This window comes from Fukomys damarensis, unplaced genomic scaffold, assembly GCF_012274545.1.
Source record: "Fukomys damarensis isolate Sample0158 unplaced genomic scaffold, DMR_v1.0_HiC HiC_scaffold_38, whole genome shotgun sequence".
In the NCBI taxonomy this organism is placed as follows: domain Eukaryota; kingdom Metazoa; phylum Chordata; class Mammalia; order Rodentia; family Bathyergidae; genus Fukomys; species Fukomys damarensis.
The window spans coordinates 77,152,946-77,172,106 of NW_022900950.1; the positions used below are offsets into that span (position 1 = coordinate 77,152,946).

General features: G+C 39.1%; 1 protein-coding gene across 2 annotated transcripts in view; it reads right to left on the reverse strand.

Annotated features, from left to right (window-relative positions):
- Positions 1–2,379: 2,379 nt before the first annotated feature.
- The window catches only part of Glrb (glycine receptor beta), a 70,520-nt gene continuing 53,738 nt past the window's right edge, over positions 2,380–19,161 (reverse strand). For both annotated transcript variants that reach the window (XM_010627960.2, XM_010627961.2), the window contains exons 8-10: positions 18,987–19,139; positions 13,209–13,501; positions 2,380–4,751 (exon numbers count right to left, since the gene is read on the reverse strand). In XM_010627960.2, coding sequence (XP_010626262.1) covers positions 4,455–4,751; positions 13,209–13,501; positions 18,987–19,139 — 743 coding nt within the window. In that variant the 3' untranslated portion in view covers positions 2,380–4,454. The remainder of the gene's footprint in view (positions 4,752–13,208; positions 13,502–18,986; positions 19,140–19,161) is intronic.

The window sequence follows — 19,161 nt, forward strand, 5'->3', positions numbered from 1 at the left end:
TTTCCATCAATGTTAATCATGTGAAATCCCATAAAACAGTCCCGCTCCAGTGAAATGGCTGATTATTTTAAAGAAATTGACCTTAATCCCTTAAAAGGTTAAAACTGGCTTCGTTTAAGAAAAAATGGGAGTGAGCAAATGCTACATTATTGGTATATCCATAAATATGCAAATTAATTTAAAAACATATTGGAATAAGCCTGTTGCTCTAAAGCAGGGTAATAATAGGTTGTGAAAGTATTGAGCAAAGCCTACAAAAAAGATTTCAAACTATTTCTCATTTTAGGTCTGGTACTTTAAAATTTTATATCCAATTATGCGTGTGAGCTGAAATCTTCAGTAATATGGATGATGATAAATGAGGTGGTTTTTACAGCACTGTAACTTAAGCACTGCATGTGTAATGGAAAATATTTCAACTGCATTATTCACTAGAGATAAAAATCACATGACTGAAAAACACTCAGTGTGGAATAAAATACATATTATTTAAAAGGAGCAAAGACACTTACCACCAAAGACTGATCCAATTTAAAGAAAAGCATTAACCACTTACCTGAAAGGAAAGGGATTGCCTGCTCTTCCTGCTCCGGTACGGCCCAGTGTGACAGAAAATGGTTCAGGTTAAGGTGGTTAAATATTATTAGCACACGGGCAGAGCAGTGTTATGAGAAACAGCTGCAAGATAGGTGAAACGCTTACTAGAGGTAATTACATGTAAATTTTTTAAGTGGTAGAAAAATTTTCACTTGGTTTGCTAGTTAACAAAGGCATGAAAGACAGCGAGTGAGACATCACCATTGTGTTACCTCTATTTTAAAGGAATAATGTCATGACAATGAAATGAAACATGTTATCCTGAGCAGCAAAAAATAGTGCAACATTGGCAGGTGGGGGTCAGGCATCTAGATTATAGTACTTTCTCGATGCTGACTTCCCAGTGTCCATACATTGTACTACTGTGTTTATGAAGGAAAATGCTCCTGTGCTTCAGGAACACATGCTAATGTGGTAGAGGGAAACAGACATCATGGCTCTTCTATTATTTTGAAACTTTTAGGAGAAAATGTCTCATGCACATGTAGCAGAAAAGTAAACTAAGTGTGAGAAAATATTAACATTTCAGAATTTGCATGAAAGATACAAAGGAATTTTCTGTCATCCTTTTTAAACTTTTTCGGAAGTCTGAAACAATGTTGGAAACTTTTTATAGAAATAAAAGTAGTTTACCTGCGATATAAAATAGAGTAAGAGATGACCACTGTCAATGCTTGGGAGACTATAGTGAGGAACTACATTTGCTTCACTTTGGAGGGAAATGAGCATTCTCCAGAATTCGAAATGTGTATGTCTTTCAATTAGTAGCTCCACTTACTTATCACAGTACTGTATTGAATTAGGAAAAGAAAGAATTTTAAATTTCTATCCCATACAAAAGTAGGAGGCAGAAGTTGAATTTAATATGTCCCCAACTGGAGAGAATTTCAATACATGTTAAATGGTAAAAGAAAAAAAAATCGCAAAACTACATATCAAGTAAGATACCATGTATGTCATAGCTCATTATGGTGACTGGTCTTCGATATTTAAAACCGAACTAGAGGTTGGCAATGCCCAGCCAAAGTTCTGAGTGTGTCCACAATGATGGTACTCTCGGGAAGAGGTAGGCTAGTTAAGTGAGGCTAGTCTTAGTTTAAATACGCATGCTTGCTCTGTAACATAGCAGTATGCTTGGGCATTGTGTAATTCACAAGTAAAAAAAAATCACACAATTCAAAAATAAGTAACACTATACTGTACTGGAATATAGTACAGCCCAATTAAAGAGAATGAAAAAGGGAACTTGGATGCTGCTGGCAGAGAGTGGGGACAGGTGAAAGAGAAAAAAATATGCTCATCAGCTTCCCACTGCTGGACAAATACTGGGGATAAATCAACTTCAAAAGAGGGAGAGCTTATCTTGGCTCATGGTTTCAGCAGTTCCAGTCCATGGTTGGTTTTTCTGTTGTTCGGAAGCCTGCGACCAGGCGGAGCATCATGGCAGAACACATGGTGAGCAAAGCATCTCCCCTGAGGTGGCTGGAAAGCAGAAACAGAGAGAGGAAGGGCCAGGGCCCCAACTCACCCTCACCACCGAGCTCACCTCTTCCACTAGCCCTACCTCATTAAACTCTACCACCCACCACCAGCACCACAGGGCGGTGACCAAGCACCTAACACATGGCTACCGAAGGACATTTTAACCATAGCACTGGGGCCCTGAAGGAATATCCAGTGTAACGTAGGAAGGGAAACTGGCCACGGGAGGCTGAAACAGCAACGCCTTCAACAAAAAGAGAAAATGAGAAAACCTAGTGATTTGTGAGAAGGAGACCTTACGTTTATTTTAATGACACTGATTTTGATGCATCAGGGGCTCTCTCAAATCCAGAGATGCATAATACTGAAAGTCCGCAGGAGGAACTGCCCAGGGGTTATGATTAAACCTTTGAGAGAAGGATTAAAAAGGACCGTCAGCAGGACCTCACTTGTATGATCACTATGGAATGTTCCATTTGAAGCTATGGGTACAGGCTAATCCTGGGATGGTTGCTTATGTATATGCTTGGGTACTAAGATTCACTGAAGAACTTACAGTATTCTATTACAGAAAAGATATCCATTCACATTGCTTCCAGCAAATACATTTCTATGTAATGAGTGCCTCGCTGTAGTATGGCATATCCTCCACTTAAAATGCTAGATCAAACTCCCCCAAATAAATACGATTTTCAAAAATAAAGAAAACATATTGTAAGTATAATTATTACAAATAAAATTTTAAATGCTTTCAATCCTATTCAAGACGTTTCCCTCTCACACAGTTCTATTGAAGTACTATTGCCTTGGGTCTCAGAAGAGTATTGAAGTTCATCGATAAGCCTATTTGTGGCACCTTAAAAGTATTCAAATGATTACACTTTTGCAACTAGGGGGTGCTGGAGCACTACAGAGGATTAAAGCATATTACATTAAAATTTTTGCAATGAAAGTCTTTACAATTAATCATCAGTGAACTAAATAAATAGCATTGTATTACATATGGTAGTTTGCATAACATTTTAATCCATCATGTAATACAGTATATTATCAAACTGGCATACAGAGTCTCAGTTGTAACTTTCCAAATATATTCATTTGATCTTACGTTTAAAATACTATTATTTCCAATTTCAGCAGTGGTAGAAAGAAAAAGTACATTGAATGTGATATTTTGAGTAATGGGGGCGTCTCATAAAATGAGACTTAGTGCTTACTTTCTGGTTGGAACAAGATCAAAGAAGTAAATCTCAGTTGTCTAGACTCTCAGTGAGAAAGAAAATACAAGTAGAAGTGAAGTCTAATATAAACACAGATATCACTTACTTAATCTTTAAGTGTTTTGTAATATATCCCAAAATATTCAAAAGAATAATAAATTCAGAAAATATTTTTAATATTACTTAAAACAGGTAAGCATTTTAATCCAATGAGAAGTTAAAATTTTAATGATCATGAATGTTTTTTACAATTCAAGTTACTTCTATTAACATGATATTTATTTCCTCTTGGTTTCCTAAAATGATATGAAATAATGTGTCTACTAATGCATTCTAATTTAAAATTTCTGTAACTGTTTTTAAGGCACAATGCTTTTGTATAGCCTACATCAACAGATGAAAATCCATGTTTAAGTTTTAATGTGGATTAAATAAGTTTTTTGTCCTAAATATTTAAATGATGCATCTATCTTTTATTTACATATATTCTATCATAAGTCAGAACTCAGTATGCATTAAATTCAGATTTCCCTTGGACTCAGAAATGCATATTGTGATTCATTAGCTTGCATTTTGACAACTGAGATAACGTGAGCTGATTTTACAAGTTAATAATTTTCTGAACTGTATTTCTCCACAGAGCCTGCATAATTTATAATTGATATATTTCTACTTACAAAGTTTAAACAGTATCAATACAACTTTCCTTAATCTTTGATAATACCATCAAAATAATATAAGAATAAGATGTCTTTCTCTGCATGTTACAAGGAAGGAACTCCGAAATACTACGTACATTAGAAAGGTGACCATAACAAGATTCAGCGTGCGCAACATTTCATTACCAGAAATAACTGAAGTTTTTGCAGTTTATACAAACTGGTGAATTTTTGGGATTTATAATTTGTAATAGGCGCATCATTCATTTATTCTTCAAGCCATACATTTGCTATACATATATACATCATTAGAGCACAGACATTGCAAGATCATGCTGCCATTCAAAAGTAGGCTGCCACATTTTATTACAATCAAATGGCGCCCAAAATGCAATATATTGCTATGGAAATGCAAACGTTTTCACAGACTGGCAAATATGAATGAGGTTGGTCACAATGAAATGGGATTTTATTTTATACAAATGGAAAAGACTTATCACAAATATATAGACCAGTATATAACATTGAAGAACAAGAAGCAGAAAGGAAATAATGCTCTCGCATAAAGATCAATTCGCTTTGCTGCTGTGGGAATAACAGGTTTGGCAGGAGGAGGCTTCTTGCTGTTCTTTGCCTGAGATTTTCCAAGGCCATTGTTGACTTCAATGGGTTTGCCATAGCAGTCATAATTGGACAATTCAAAATCTCTTGGTAAGCTTCCAACGATGCTGAAGTCATTAGATCTCAGATCTGACTTAGAAGTACAAACCTTTTTACATCTGGTCTCACCAACCTAGGGATACAAATTAAAGACAGAAGGTATTTAGGGCTTTTCAATGTATAAAGCACATCTCTTCAAAAGGCTCTTTTACAAATTGCTAGTTTCCACAGGCAGATATCTGTTTATGTCACAACGAACTAACAGAGATAACAGACAACTGATTGAACCATCACATTGCTTGAACACTTAGGCTGAAACGTTGCCTAAGTAACAAGGCTTACACCATGGAGTGGACTCTTATTCTGTGCAAGGGATTAAAGCAGAAATCAACATATATTTTAGGCTTGTGAGAGTTTTCACAACTTAAAGGCCAAGAAACAAAATCCCTCCTTCGTCTACTACATAACCACAATCACAATATTACTACAATATATGGATTAGAGGAATCTTCTCGTTCCTTTAACCTTTTATTTCCCTACTGAGTCTATTTCTAAACAAGGATGTTTATAAATGACTGAGGAAGTTCCCTCCATTGAGAGACTGTGCCTCTAACCCATGTTCACAGAAAGAGGTAAACGTGGTCACCATTACCATGAACAAGTGGCAGGCATCAGGAACGTGTTGGCTAAAGTTGTATTAAACCACCACACTAAGGAAATGCAAAGATTGTATATACTTCAGCTAGACCACATGGCACAGAGATTATGCAGCTTCTAATTTCTGAATCATTAAATTTGAATAAATTTCTTATGCAAACATAACTAATCCCCACTGAATTCTAGCAGTGAGAAATTCTCTTAGCCTAGCGGCACAGGCAAAGCCCCCGTGTCACAGAACTGTCACCTTTGCTCCATTGCTTAACTTTTTCACGGTTACGACTGACTTTAGTGATCATCTTTGAAATCCTCACTACCAACATTCAGTAAGTTTCTGGTGAAAAAGGAAGCCATTTCAGTGCATATTGTTTGTATATTACAGTTACTCGGGCAACTTGCTTTCTTGGCACAACAGATATATTGGCAAGGCCTATAAATTCTGTTTCTATGTATTAGATTGTGGCTGGGTAAATTAATATGCCTAATACAATAAATACAACAAATTTTGTTTCCCAGAAGCATTTTAGGTACCAGGAAACTATCCTTTATTTGAAAAAATACTGATATACATTTCCTGGAAAGTGTTAAACAACAAAAATATCTTCAGTGAAAAATCAGGTTCACCAGAAGTCACTTATCTAATGCCCTGTGATTAGCAAAATATCCCACTGAGAGAGGACAAAGCTAATAACTAAAAGCTAAGTCCTGTAAATCTGGCTTTAAGAAATGTGCATACACATGAAAACGTGTGTACCCAGATGGGTATTCTGACTTCCAGGCCTCCATTGCCTGCCCTACTTAAATTGCCCAAACTGAATTTTTCAGACCACTTTCAGCAGTGAGTCGGCCACCACATGTGCATGCGCGCGCAGGCGTGCGCACTCACACACACACTCACACACACACACACACACACACACACACACACACACATACTTATTTGCATATGCATGCCTTCCTGATCCTTCTGGTAGAACAGTGACAGGAGCCCAGGAGAGTGTGAGCTTCCCAGCGTCTGTCTGCACAGATCCCTGACCTCTGGAGCAGGGCCCAGCATGACGCTCCTTTGGGAATCTTTGCAATGTCTTCAGAAGTGGGGTGATCTGAAAAGTCAGGGACCCTGTGGATACTCTGGTCTGTCTTTCTCTCTTTAGAATCCCCACCTTCAAAGAATTTAGATGAAGCAAAGCACAGACCAACTGTGCCTCTTCAACAGACTTAGATAGCATGACTTCTTATTTTTACTTTTTCACAAGACTGAACATGCTTTCTGTAGAAATGCACTTACTATAAATCATATTTTTATATAGTTTAGAGTGTGAGTCTAGTCTCTGTAGATGAGTCAAATTTACATGGTATTATAGCCCCATAACCTGAGTCATACATGAATAATTGAAGTATTCCAACCTATTTTATTTATATAACAATAATCTTTAATTATAATAGTTTTAATAATTTCAGCTACAGAGCTTACTAAAAGTATACAAATATGATGTTGTATTTATTGAGAGGTTTTCGTTATAAACTAACAACAAAAGAATAACTTTTTCAATGTCAAAACATTAAAAAAGTACAAGAAGAAGTTTCTGGTTGGTTATATTAATGATTTAATTCTTTAAACCCTCTTTCAACAACATATTAGAAGATGATTCAAAATGAGCAGTGTGTGTGTGTGTGTGTGTGTGTGTGTGTGTGTGTGTAAGCACATACACACACTGGGGAAGGGAAGTCATTTTTGAAGAAATGAGTGAAATTCCATTCTCTACTGAGAAGAGAGTCCTCCAGATTTCTTGAGTAAATCTGAATGAATTGGCTAGTGGGCTGATTACTTCTTGTTCCATTTATTAGAGATCTTTACTCAAATAAACTTCCTTTCTTCATTAATGCCTTATAATCATATTGAATAAAAACAAAACTATAACATTTATAATAAAAATATCAGTTTAACTGTTACAATATGACATGAAAAGGAATGGAATGAATGGCTTAAAACAAGGAAATAAGTCTACTTAACACAATCTTAAAAGTAAATTTGGGGGCCGGGGATTTAGCTCAGTGGTTCTGCTGCCTGCCTTGCAAGCGCAAGGACCTGAGTTCCAACTCTGGTACCAAAAAAAAAAGTAAATGTGGGGGGCTGGGGATTTAGCTCAGTGGCACCCACACCTGCCTCTAAAGCACAAGGTGTTGAGTTCAATCCCTGGTATATTAAAAAAAGTAAAATTGGTCATACTAACCTGCAACTTAGAATTTTTCAATTGATCCTCACAATGAAGTTATATGTTACTTACTTTTATCATACAAAGTTTTGTCTTTTTTGCAAATTACTGGTAACAAAAATGGGTAATATGATAAAGAAACTGTCAATAATAAAAAAATGGTGCAGAAACAAAATTTTTTAATGCTTCAAATGTTATCCTCCCATATGTTTTGTGGTTCCAAGTTTGAATCCACACACACTTCAAAGCAAGTAATTTTAAACAATATTTCTTGACTTACAGACATAACCATGGTTTTACGGTGGTAAGCTGTTTTCTACAGATGATTAAAATATGTTCAGAGGAAATAATCTGTATCTATTTTACTGAATTTAAGTCAATTCTTATTTTTAAAGACATATCATTACCACAAAGAAACAACTGTCACATTCATAAATGAGCCGCAACTTATATTTTCTAATTTATTCAAAATTGTGGGCTGGAAGCTATCCAAACATTGGTACTATTGCCTTTTATTCATAACAGAAAACTTTGAGTATGAGTGGGACCCAGTGCCAGGAATAGAGCAATGTAAACCATAATGGGCCCTCAACTATTTTTGTAGGACAATGAAAAATACATAAAGAAACAAATTAAGACCCAAAATTGTGTAATGGATTTAAAAAATACCTCCTTTGGGAGTGGAAAAAAAAAAACCAGACAATTGTACACATATTATCAAATGTTGTTTTGTTTTGTTTTTTTTTTGGTACTGGGGATTGAACTCCGGTCCTTGCACTTGCAAGGCAGGCCACCAAACCACTGAGCTAAATCCCTTATCAAATATTTTTTTGATGTGGGCCACAAACTCTAAGAACCTTATACTAAAATTGTATTAAACTATTGTTTATCATTTTATATTTTATTATTTCTTTCTTTAGTAAGCTCAATGCTATTCTCAAAATTACTTTTAAAAATTTTCTACAACCCAAATCTCATTATTCTTCCATTAATTATTATTGTTATTCTGTCTAAAAATGAATGACATGTCACCTGATTGAGTATGGGGCAAAAGTTAGTGTTTTAAAATGCAAAATACATTGCAAGACATGTATTTTGAATTTAAAATCATAGTTCTATTTCTAGAGCAAAACAATTGATTAAAAAGGCAACAGTTTAAAATCTATTTTATATCTTTCATGAGTCAATATGTAACAACATTATAAATGTATTAAGTTATAGATTTGATGTAACTTTTCTGCTCTATTAAGGATAACTTATTTTGGTACGCATTATTTTGAAGCCTGAATCAAGATGTAAATATGACATTGGTACATAATTTTTTTAGAAATTGCATTTTATCTGGCAACTAGTAAGAATAGCGGATGCATATTGAGGTCATACTCTTAAATGAAATAAATTTGCTTTTCTTTCTAGAGATGAAAATTTTTAGTCAATTCTTAAATTGCCTTTAACTATCTCTCTACGATTTTTGTAGCAGGATATCTCAGTTTCAGAATCCAGAGAAATATGTTTTGTTAGCTGCTGAAACCAAAAGAATCAAAATATAGAAGTTCTTAAATGTATTGAAATTTTTCACTATTTTAATTAAAGATAAATGAAAAAATATAATTAAGTCAAATATTCTAGGATCCCCTTGTCCTTCATGCCCAAGTTTATAAATTAATTTAATGCATCTACACTGCTCTAACAAAGCTATTTCTGATTTGCCTCCTTCCATCAACATCCCACTTGATGAACCACACTGAGAAGCCAAGATCATCCACAGTGCTGCTTTCTGCTACTAGATAATTTCCGCAATTGTTCGGGCCCATGATACACCAGAAAATTGGTCTCACTGTGGCATTGCTGGAAATCAAGCACCTATTCTGCAGAATATCCTTACTTTCTCCTCCAGGTCTGAACCAGGGTTCAAGTGGAGGGAGTAGTGGGCTGGAAACTCAAGGAAGTAGCAAAAGATAAGCCAATGTTAGTGGAGCAGTAGGCAGCTAAAGGACCAAAGTAGAGAACGAACATTTCCATGTATCATCTGAGGTGTCTGGAGTATTCCTCCTTCCATTTCTAGCATGGATAATGTCTTTTTTCTCTTTGCTCAGACAAAATACTCAACACCCAACATTACAGGGGGAAAGGTTTATTTGGCTCATAGTTTGTAAAAGTTTCAGTCCATAATCAGCTGGCTCCACGGCCGGTTAGAATGCACACAGGCATCACAGAGGAGAAACAGTTCATGGTGGGTAGAAGGTAGCAAAAACAAGGGACTTTAACAGAATTTTTCTTCCCTTTTTAATCTTACCCAGGCTACTTAGGGTGGGTGGCACTCACACCTTTAGTACTAGTGCCCTTGTGCCCAGCACTGCACCATGAATCAATTTCAGCATCACACACTCTAGATCCAGCCACCTCTGAAAAAGCCCATCTATAACTTCACAAGGCTTTGGGGGACATATAGACACAAGTCATAATGGCAAAGTAAGTGTATCCTTCAGAAAGACAAGCAGTGTCTCCCAAGGAGCATGCTTCTGGTTCTTTGATGTGCTGGTGCATGTCCTCATGGTCCTTTAGTTCTTGGTAACAGTGCCTTTTTAGACTTTAACTGTCATAGAGTCTAAAGTTAAATACTGGCAAAGGGAACTCTGCTTTTACTGAAAAAATGTTTTTCCCAGTTCAGGATTAAAATAAGTCTGAAATGGCCCAGGAGACCATGCAGTTATAATATCAATAAAGGTGCTAAGAGTAGCCCACTGCTAGATCTATGTAATTCCTAGAATGCAGTAAATGAGGTGCAGGCACAGTGAGGATGTGGAGCCCTTGTAGAGCACAGAGGAATTCTGCTTCCTGGAAGATGAAATAGACCTTGCTCAGTTCAGAGGAAATCATGGACATTCTCTTTAAAAGGAGAAGGGGAGTAGGAGACTACTATAACTATGAAAGGTAAAGGAAAAAAAGCAGATTACTTGGGGACCTCAAAACTTGAGAACTGAGTGGTGATTTTCTTGTATAATGTAGCCCACATTTGGAGTTAAAAAAGTTAGAAACTGGAAAATCCAATGGATGCTGCATAAAATCCCCCAGGATAGTCTGCTCTGTCTAGCTAGAGATCAAAACAGGGACCACTCAGTACAGAAAACTTTCAATTAATAGTGTCTGTAATTCATTCAAATGTCATAGGGAAAAACATCTGGCCCCATTCACACACCACAATGGTCGAGGACTAAGCTGAGCCTCCATCTTATGAGGCCTCCTAAGGCACCTCCACCCCACTGAAGTGGTGTCAGAGAAGGCTGAGTGGGGAGCTATGACTCCCATCTCTGAGGACAATAACAAGGCCTCACTTCCTGTTCAGTGTCCATGGAGATCTCCTTGGAGGCATGGACTTTGGTTCCCACCTGAAAGTTGCAAGACGCTCTTCCTCTTCTACTTTTGGAGGACACTGTAAGAGGATGTGGAGAGTCGGGACCACAATCTTCACCAAGGCAGCACCCCTGCAGAATCAGGAGGATTTTGCGGACTACTGGGACCTCCCCACCACTCTTAGGTATTGCAAGGAACCCAACCTCACTGAGTAGAGAACCTGGATTACTTCTTCACCTGGCAATTATAAGTCCACATCCTTTCTCCCCTAGAACAGAGTCAGAGAAAGTCAGCTTAAACAGAGAGTTTCAGAGTTTCCTAATATAATATGAAAATATGTAAGATTCCATAGAAAGTCATTCATCCTGCTCAAAGATCTCAAATTGAATTTAAAAATCAGATGTCAAAGCCAAGATATCAAACTGATAAATGTTTGATATTAAAGTGTCCATGACAAAAATTCTTCAGTGAACTACAAGATATGTTTGAAACAAATGAAAAAATTGGTATTTCTCAGAAAAAAGAAAATATAAATAGTCATTAAAATATGAATACATAAATACATGTTGCTATGGCTTGTGTCTAGATGTCCCTCCAAAGCCTCATGAACTCATAGGTGGAGTTTTTCCATGGCAGGATCTGTGATGCTAGGATTAAGGGTGTGATTAGTAAATTAGTCCACTGATTGGTTTGTTATAGTTTTGGGTGTGAATACTGGGAAGGCCTACCCTGGATGTTACCCACCCTAGGGGCATGTAGCCAAGAAAGAAGGGACAGAAAGAGTGCTACTGCTGTCACTTGCTTCTTTGCTACTTCACTGCCTGCTGCCTTGCTGTCTTCTGTCTTTTCCCTGCCATGAACTATTTCTCCTCTGCTAACTATGAATTGAAACTTCTACAGATTCCTTTAGCTTTGGGTGTTGGATATTTTGTCTCAGCAGTGAGAAAATAACTAAGACACACGTGCAAACAGACATACATACTCACGTACATACATACATACCAAATGGGGATTTTAAAACTGAAAATATATAATAACTAAACCATAAGCCTCATGGATCAAACTGGAGGTAAGAATCAACAAAATGAGAGTTATAATAGAAGAAGCAGAGAAAAGAGATCAGGAAAAATGAATAAAGGCCCGAGATATAAAAGTATAACAGTGGCCCTAGCATTTCTGTTATTGGAGTCCTTAAAATAATCAAGAATGGGGCAAGTTTGCAAAAGTATGCAAAGTAAGTAACTAAAAACTAAATTTTGCAAGTGACATCAACCTAGATTTTCAATAGACTGTAAAAAAAATTAGATTAACCCAAAGAAATCCACAAAAAGACACATTATAATCACACTGCTAATGATTAAACAGATACACATTTTTTTCAATCCAGAGATAAGGCTTTATCCACTGGGAAGATATAATTACAACGTTTTGTTCTCAGGAGAAGGCATGGAAGTCAGACGAGCACACACAGTACTTGTAAGGTGCTAACGAACACTGGCAGAACTGAGCTGTGGTTCCCACAATCCTATACTTAGAACAGTCATCTTTCAGAAAGGAAGCACAAATCAACGCATTTGCAGTTGAAGAAAACCCGAGATTCTATCGGCAAACCTCACTATAATAATGGATAAAGTAATTATCTGAATATCAAGAAAACATGATTTTGGAATATCAGGATGAAATAAAGAACACAACAAGCAAAAATATAAGTAAGCTTTTCTTCCTCTCCTGAATTTTCAAAATTATATCTGGAAGGGAAACAAAAAGCAACACTGTAGAATATATGTGGGAAAAACATTTAACTATAATAGAGGCAGATAAAGGGTGGTGCAAAGAGAGGTAATGACTGAATGTCACACAAACCAGGGTCATGACTAGCAGACTGGGATAAGTCACATATAATGTAACATCTGGAGCAAACACTAACGATGTTACACAAGACGATACACTTAAAGTTGATATGGAAGCTGGGTGTGGTGGCGTATGTCTATAATCCCAGCACACAGGAAGCTGAGGCAGAAGAATTCCAAGTTCAAGCCAAGCCTGAGCAATTTAACTGTGTTTTGACAAAATCTCCACTCAGTCATGGCCATCAAATCAATGCTGTAGCCGTAAACTCCTAGATCTCAGTGCAAAGTCCTCAGGAAGTACTGATAAGGTGTTGATTTTCTTCCTAAATAATATTTAACCTATGTGTTTTGAATGTTTTTTTTTAAAGCGCATTTTTTGAAAAGTGCGTTTTGCTCAGTTCTTTTCTTCAGTGTGTAAGAAAGCAAATGAGGCAAAGCGCCAAGTCTCCCAGACCTGCACCTTCCTGACTCCTCAGTCGGGAGTGGGTCCGGTCACCGGGGTGCTCATCTTACCTGCAGCGAGCTGATGTGCACAGGCGTGCCCGTGCCATTCACAGTATTCTTCTTAGCTGCACTTGCACCTTTGCCGTCTGCTTGCTCGGCCTTGGCAATTCTGGCCTTTTCTGCCTCCACTCTCTTGGGGTTGTTCAGCATCACCTGGACGACTGCGTACTCCACCAGAGAGGCGAACCCAAAGAGAAGGCACGCGATGAGCCAGACATCCAGCGCCTTCACGTAGGACACCTTGGGCAGCTCAGCAGCCAGCGTGGTGCACTCCGAGGCCAGGCTGAGCACTGAGAAGATGCCTGCAGACAGACAAGGAAATTCACCGCCCTTTCACAGAGTTCCTGCCCAGCAACTTTCAGAGGACCTCAGAGGTTCATCGGGTCCCCTTAGGGCCCCAGGATGAGAAGAAGGAACAGGCCCGGGATCCCTGCTTTGGTTCACTAACCCAGGACCTGAGCTAAGTGCCACCCTCAGCCCTAGAGGCTTTTGTGTAAGGATCACTGGTCATGACTGGAGTAGCGCTAAGTATTCATCTAGAAAGTAAGTAGAAATTTAAGCCAAGACGCAAAAACAGAATTGTAATCTGACTCACATATTACAGATGTCCATAGTATCTCTGAGGAAGCCATTAAGCCCTCTGATGAGGCAGGATTATTTGATTTTTCAAATTTGTTTTAGAGAGATCTCAGTTACAGAGGGAATTTACAGCCATGCACAACTATATCTGAATGGGAACTAGAACACATAAAGAAACTCCACTAAAAATTATTTTTAAATAATTTTTAAAATATTATTTTTTAAATAATCTAATAGAGCGGTCAAAGTAGAATGTTCCTGATTATTTTAGCCAATGATTCCAGCTTTTCCAGGAAAGGCATAAAATTCTGTTCTATATAATATCAACTGCATATGGAAACTAACATATATCAATTCAAGTAAAGTAATTAAAGTGAATGGATAATTATGTATAACTTATACAACATAATACACAATAATATATGTGCTTTGGAAAATAGGAGCACTTTATTATAGATCTCAGGGAGGAAGGAGATTCTTAGGACAGCTAGTTGGAAGCCCAGAAATCTAAAGTCAAAATTTCGTTTCTGCATTTTTAATGGAAAACTGCTTATTTTAAAAATAAATTTGACTTTAGCCCATTCCCCCATCCCTTTTTGCCTACTCCCCTCCCTAAGTACGAAAGCTGTTTCCATTTTTTCCTTCTATTTTCACTTTTCGTCAACACTTTGAAATAATATATAATTTAAGAAATCGTGAAACTTCAAGGAATTGCAGCTCTGCCTCCCTCTCTTCTCACTTAGCTGCTCTCCTTCCCATTCGTCTGTCTTCTTCTCCCTTCTGTCATATTTCAGAGCAGGGGACGGAGGGAGGGGACCCCTGGGCGTGGCTGGGGACCACGGGGAGCTGCATTCAAGTCAAGGAGGCACCAGGTTCGGCCTGGCTCTGTGCATCCAGCTCACTTCCGGGGCTGCCTCTGCTTTCCTTTTCTTAGATCGGGCCACCTAAGAATTGGGGAACGGATTGCTGTAATAACAGATGTGCTCCACTCTTTCCCTTCCCTTGACATGGTGAGCACTGTGTTATTATTAATAATCATTTAAAACTTAAAATTATAGCTTGTCAGTTGTGTAATTCCAGTAGCTTCTGAGAAGTGTGCAGTCCGTTTGAAAATAATTGTTCATTCAAGCACTTTAGATACTGTCTACTGGAAAGAGTTTCGGAGCAATGGAGTGACTTATACAGGTGAAAGTGATATTAGACATCTTAATGATTTGACAAGCATGTGGTTTTTATTTCTGTAGTTAGTGTTGCTCCTGAGGAAAAACTTAAGACCAATGGTAGAACCACATTTTAAAAACGAATGGATAAAGAAAATGTTTACACCCAACAGAGTACTACTCTGCCATAAAGAAGGGTTATCTGGAGTCATCTGTTGGAAGATGGATTTTACCTTAACGTTAAGTAAAATCAGTCAGAAACACAATCTTAATGGATCCACAGCTTATCTTTTATGAGAAACCCAAAATATAAATAAAAAGCAAAATAAAGATAGATAATAGAGGGCAGGGAGATAATTTTGTTCCAATGGGAAGGGGATCAAGAGAAGGGGCCGGCAGTAGGGAGGGGCAGGAAAAGGGATGAAGAAAATGAATTGAAATGGTTTCTACAAACCAACTTCCCAGAAGGAATCCAGTTACTATATACGGCGAACATGCCCTGAAGTCAGCCTGAGCGCAGGGCTCTATGAGCAACAGGCCACCTTCTCTCGTGCAGCAATGCAATCTCTCTGGGGCTTGTGGGAAGCCACCCCCAACCACGCCGCCTGCTCTCCTTTTCCCGGTCCTTCTCAGAGGCAGACTTCTCAGCCCATAGCCATGCCCGTGACCCGGTCAGCCGGTCACCGTGAAGACGGTCTACTTTCTGACAACCTGAAATTCTTGCTCCAGCTCTGAAGTCTCCAAGAAGTCTGAGGCATGAATATTCAGCTGCCTACGTGACCTCCCCCTGAGGTCCTCTAAAGGATGCAACACATCTGCTCCCCTTCTCAAATCTACTCGTCCTTGGGTCCAGTTCCGACTCCGTTCACGTTATGTGTCTTTCCAGTTTTACAGAAATAGATAAAGAACCTCGACGCCAGCCTCACTTCTGAAGACCTCCGTACAACACAGCCGCGCGTATCTTCCCTCCTACTTCACTTTAGCCCTGTCTAACGTTTCTGACCACATGCTCTGGTCCCTCGAGCCCTCGCCAGGACTGCACACCGACCCCATCAGCCTCCCGATCGCCCTCCGTGGTCTCCTTTGCTCCCTCTTAGCCTTTTGCTAACAAAGTCAGCAACCACCACATTGGAACTTGGAGGGGACTGCAGACTGATCTTTGCATTTCACAGTAGGCAAATAAAAACCAACACGGTGGGGGAGCGAGGGGCGATGCAGGGTCCAAGACACTATTGCTGCCTTTCTGCCCGGTGCCTCCGCTCTCCCTGGAGCTCACTGTCTTCCGGCCACACTGACCTTACTGCTTCTCAGGACCCGCACAAGAGCCTCTGGATGCAGCTCAGGATCATCACCGTCCCCACTTCACTGCTTCCTGGACACCCAGGCAACCCTCGTTTGTTTCTTCACCTCCTGCATCCATTTTTGTAACATCACCTCTGCTGTCTCTCCTCAGGATCTTCTCCACCAAGCAGACTGCTGCCCCTGTGTCACCATCTTACATGTATTTATTTGCGGTCTGTTTCTTCTCAAGAGCAAATCTTATCCTATTAAGAGTAAGGCTTAAAAACCTATTTGGTTAACTATCAGCAATTAATTTTAACTACATCTCACATCTTCTTTGATAATACCCAGCACACGGCACAAAAAGTAAGTATTTTGTGAATGAATTAAAACACATACATGTTTTATAACTTGTAAAGCAATATATACTTGTAGCATAATATTAACTCCTCGGTTTATAATGTGGGCTTTATACTCATTCTCTCACTCTTTGCAGTGGCCCACTTAGCTATTATCTCTCTAGTTTTTCAGCCACAAAAAGAACTCTGAAGTCAGCCTTGATTCTAGTTTCATAATCCCGTACACAATGCATCCATGAATACTTTTTATCATTCCTGAATGGACATTTCAGCCAACCTATGTTTGGAGAGGCTAGGTCAGCTGTCTCGGCTGTCTTGATCATTGAACTCACAGAGGGGATTCACATGCACTTAGGACTCTGAGACTGACTTCCATCATCAAACATTTTCTCCCCTGCGGCTGTGGCATTGCTCAATGAGAAAGCCTATGCTTAGCATGCACAGGGCCCTGGGCTTAACCCTTAGCAACACATAAACAATTTTTATAAGAAACTGACAGCTCAGGGACCTCATATTAGAAGTTCTGCAATGCATGGGAACCTACAGAGAAAACTCTTATGAAAATGTCAGAGATCGAGAGGTCTCCAAAGGGCCCTTGGAAACATGACATTTAAATTTATGTCACTACAGGACCATGAGATATTTCTAATAAACAAAAATTGACTACTTGACAGAAATGTGTGGCATTTTTGACAAGTCTAAGCTCTTAAATTCAATAGTCATTTCCAATGAAATACATTACACAGTTAATTTTTATCCCCTAAATGATTCGATTAACCTATCAATTTTCATTGTCTTCATTATAGATACATAACACTTAAGCTAAAATCTCCCTTGTTTTTGGTTACTAAGATATGGATTTGGCCCTTGTGGTTATTTTTGTACTGGGGATCGAACTTGGAACCTTGCACTTGCAAGGCAGGTGCAGTACCACTGAGCTAAATCCCCGGCCCTGTGGTTACTATTAAAGGTAAACTACCAAAGTTCTTTTCCAGATAAACCTATCATTCACATTGCTTCCTTCTCTATTTCCTACTCTTTAAACCTGCATCTCATCAATTTTCCCCACAAGTCAGGACTGGGGCATCCGCAAGGACTTCATGGTGGAAGAAACATTAAACCTAGTATTGGCTTACATCTCAGCTCATCTGCATGAGCTCTGGGCGATATTTAGGAGACACACAGGAATGGAAAGTTAAAAACCCTCTGGAGACAATCAGAAAGTAATGTGACAATGTCCATGTTTTGGAAGTTATTTGCTTTACTTTGCTTGTTTCCTCAAGCAAACACTTTTAATCCTTACACAGACTGGTCAGTGCTGTTTATATGTCACCAAGCCTTAAAAACAGTGCCCTGGAGAGCATGCACATTCAAGGGAGAGACAGTCAGCCCTTAAATATGCCCAGTAAGTTTAAAAAATACATTACTTCATCATACAACACTGAATGGTGGGGTTCTGTTCTGAGAAATGTGTCACTAGGTGCCTCTGTCATTGTGCGAACATCAGAACGTGCTTACAGAAGTCTACATGCTACCTGCGCGGTACATTCCTAGGCTGTATGGTATATATCTGCTCTGTGCCTTGGCTATATGTCACACCTCCACCACACGTGGGTTACACAGTGTGCAACTGCTCTGCACCTTGCTACAGACCTTGGCTCCACAGCACAGAGTTGCAACAGGCCTTGGATATGTGGACAATGTGGTCTACCACTGTCCTAAGTGTCACGAGGCGTATGCATGCCTGTGTCCCCCAAGAGAATGGGGGACACACATGCTATTGTTCAGAAAGATTTGCATCAACATAGTAATTTGATATTTCATGCTGACACTCAAAGAGTTTCAACTTTAGTAATCCAAGAAAATCACTTCTCAACAACTACTTAATGACAGAGAAAGCAGACTAGATTAAGTCATAAGGGCATAAGAAGAGAAATTCAGCCTGATCAGAACAGGCAGATACTGACAAAATCAGTTGTACAGCAAATTTTAAAGGAAGCTCTCCGTCAAAGAAAACAGGCTGCCACTGACTCCAAAAGTCCCCGTTGCCATTGGACCATCCATGGCACAAGAGTTGAGTTACCCTTTATCTGAGACGCCTGGGGCCCAAAGTGCTTCAGGTCTCACAATAGGGGGGCTGTGGAATATTTCTATAAACATAATGAGATATCTTAGGAGACCCAAGTCTAAAAACAAAACAGACTGATGTTCATGTGTGCTTTAAGGAAATTTTATAGAATATTTTCAGCATGCTGTGCTTGGACTGAGACCCATCCCAGGCATGGAACACTTTACTGCAGCGCTACCCAAAAACTCAAAATGTTTGCCTTCTGGAGCACTATGAGTTTCAGGCTGGGGCGACTCACAGCGCGACTCACAGCCCCGACATACAGCACGAAGCACCTTACCCAGAGGCACCCTGGCGGCACTGGCATCCGGGTTGATCCAGAAGGAGAGCCAGGAGAGGACCACGATGAGCAAGGTCGGGGCGTAGACCCCCATCATGTAGAAGCCGACCTGCCTCCGCAGCGTGAAGATGACCTCCACACACGTGTAGTAGCCTTGGGAGACAGACACAGCCCG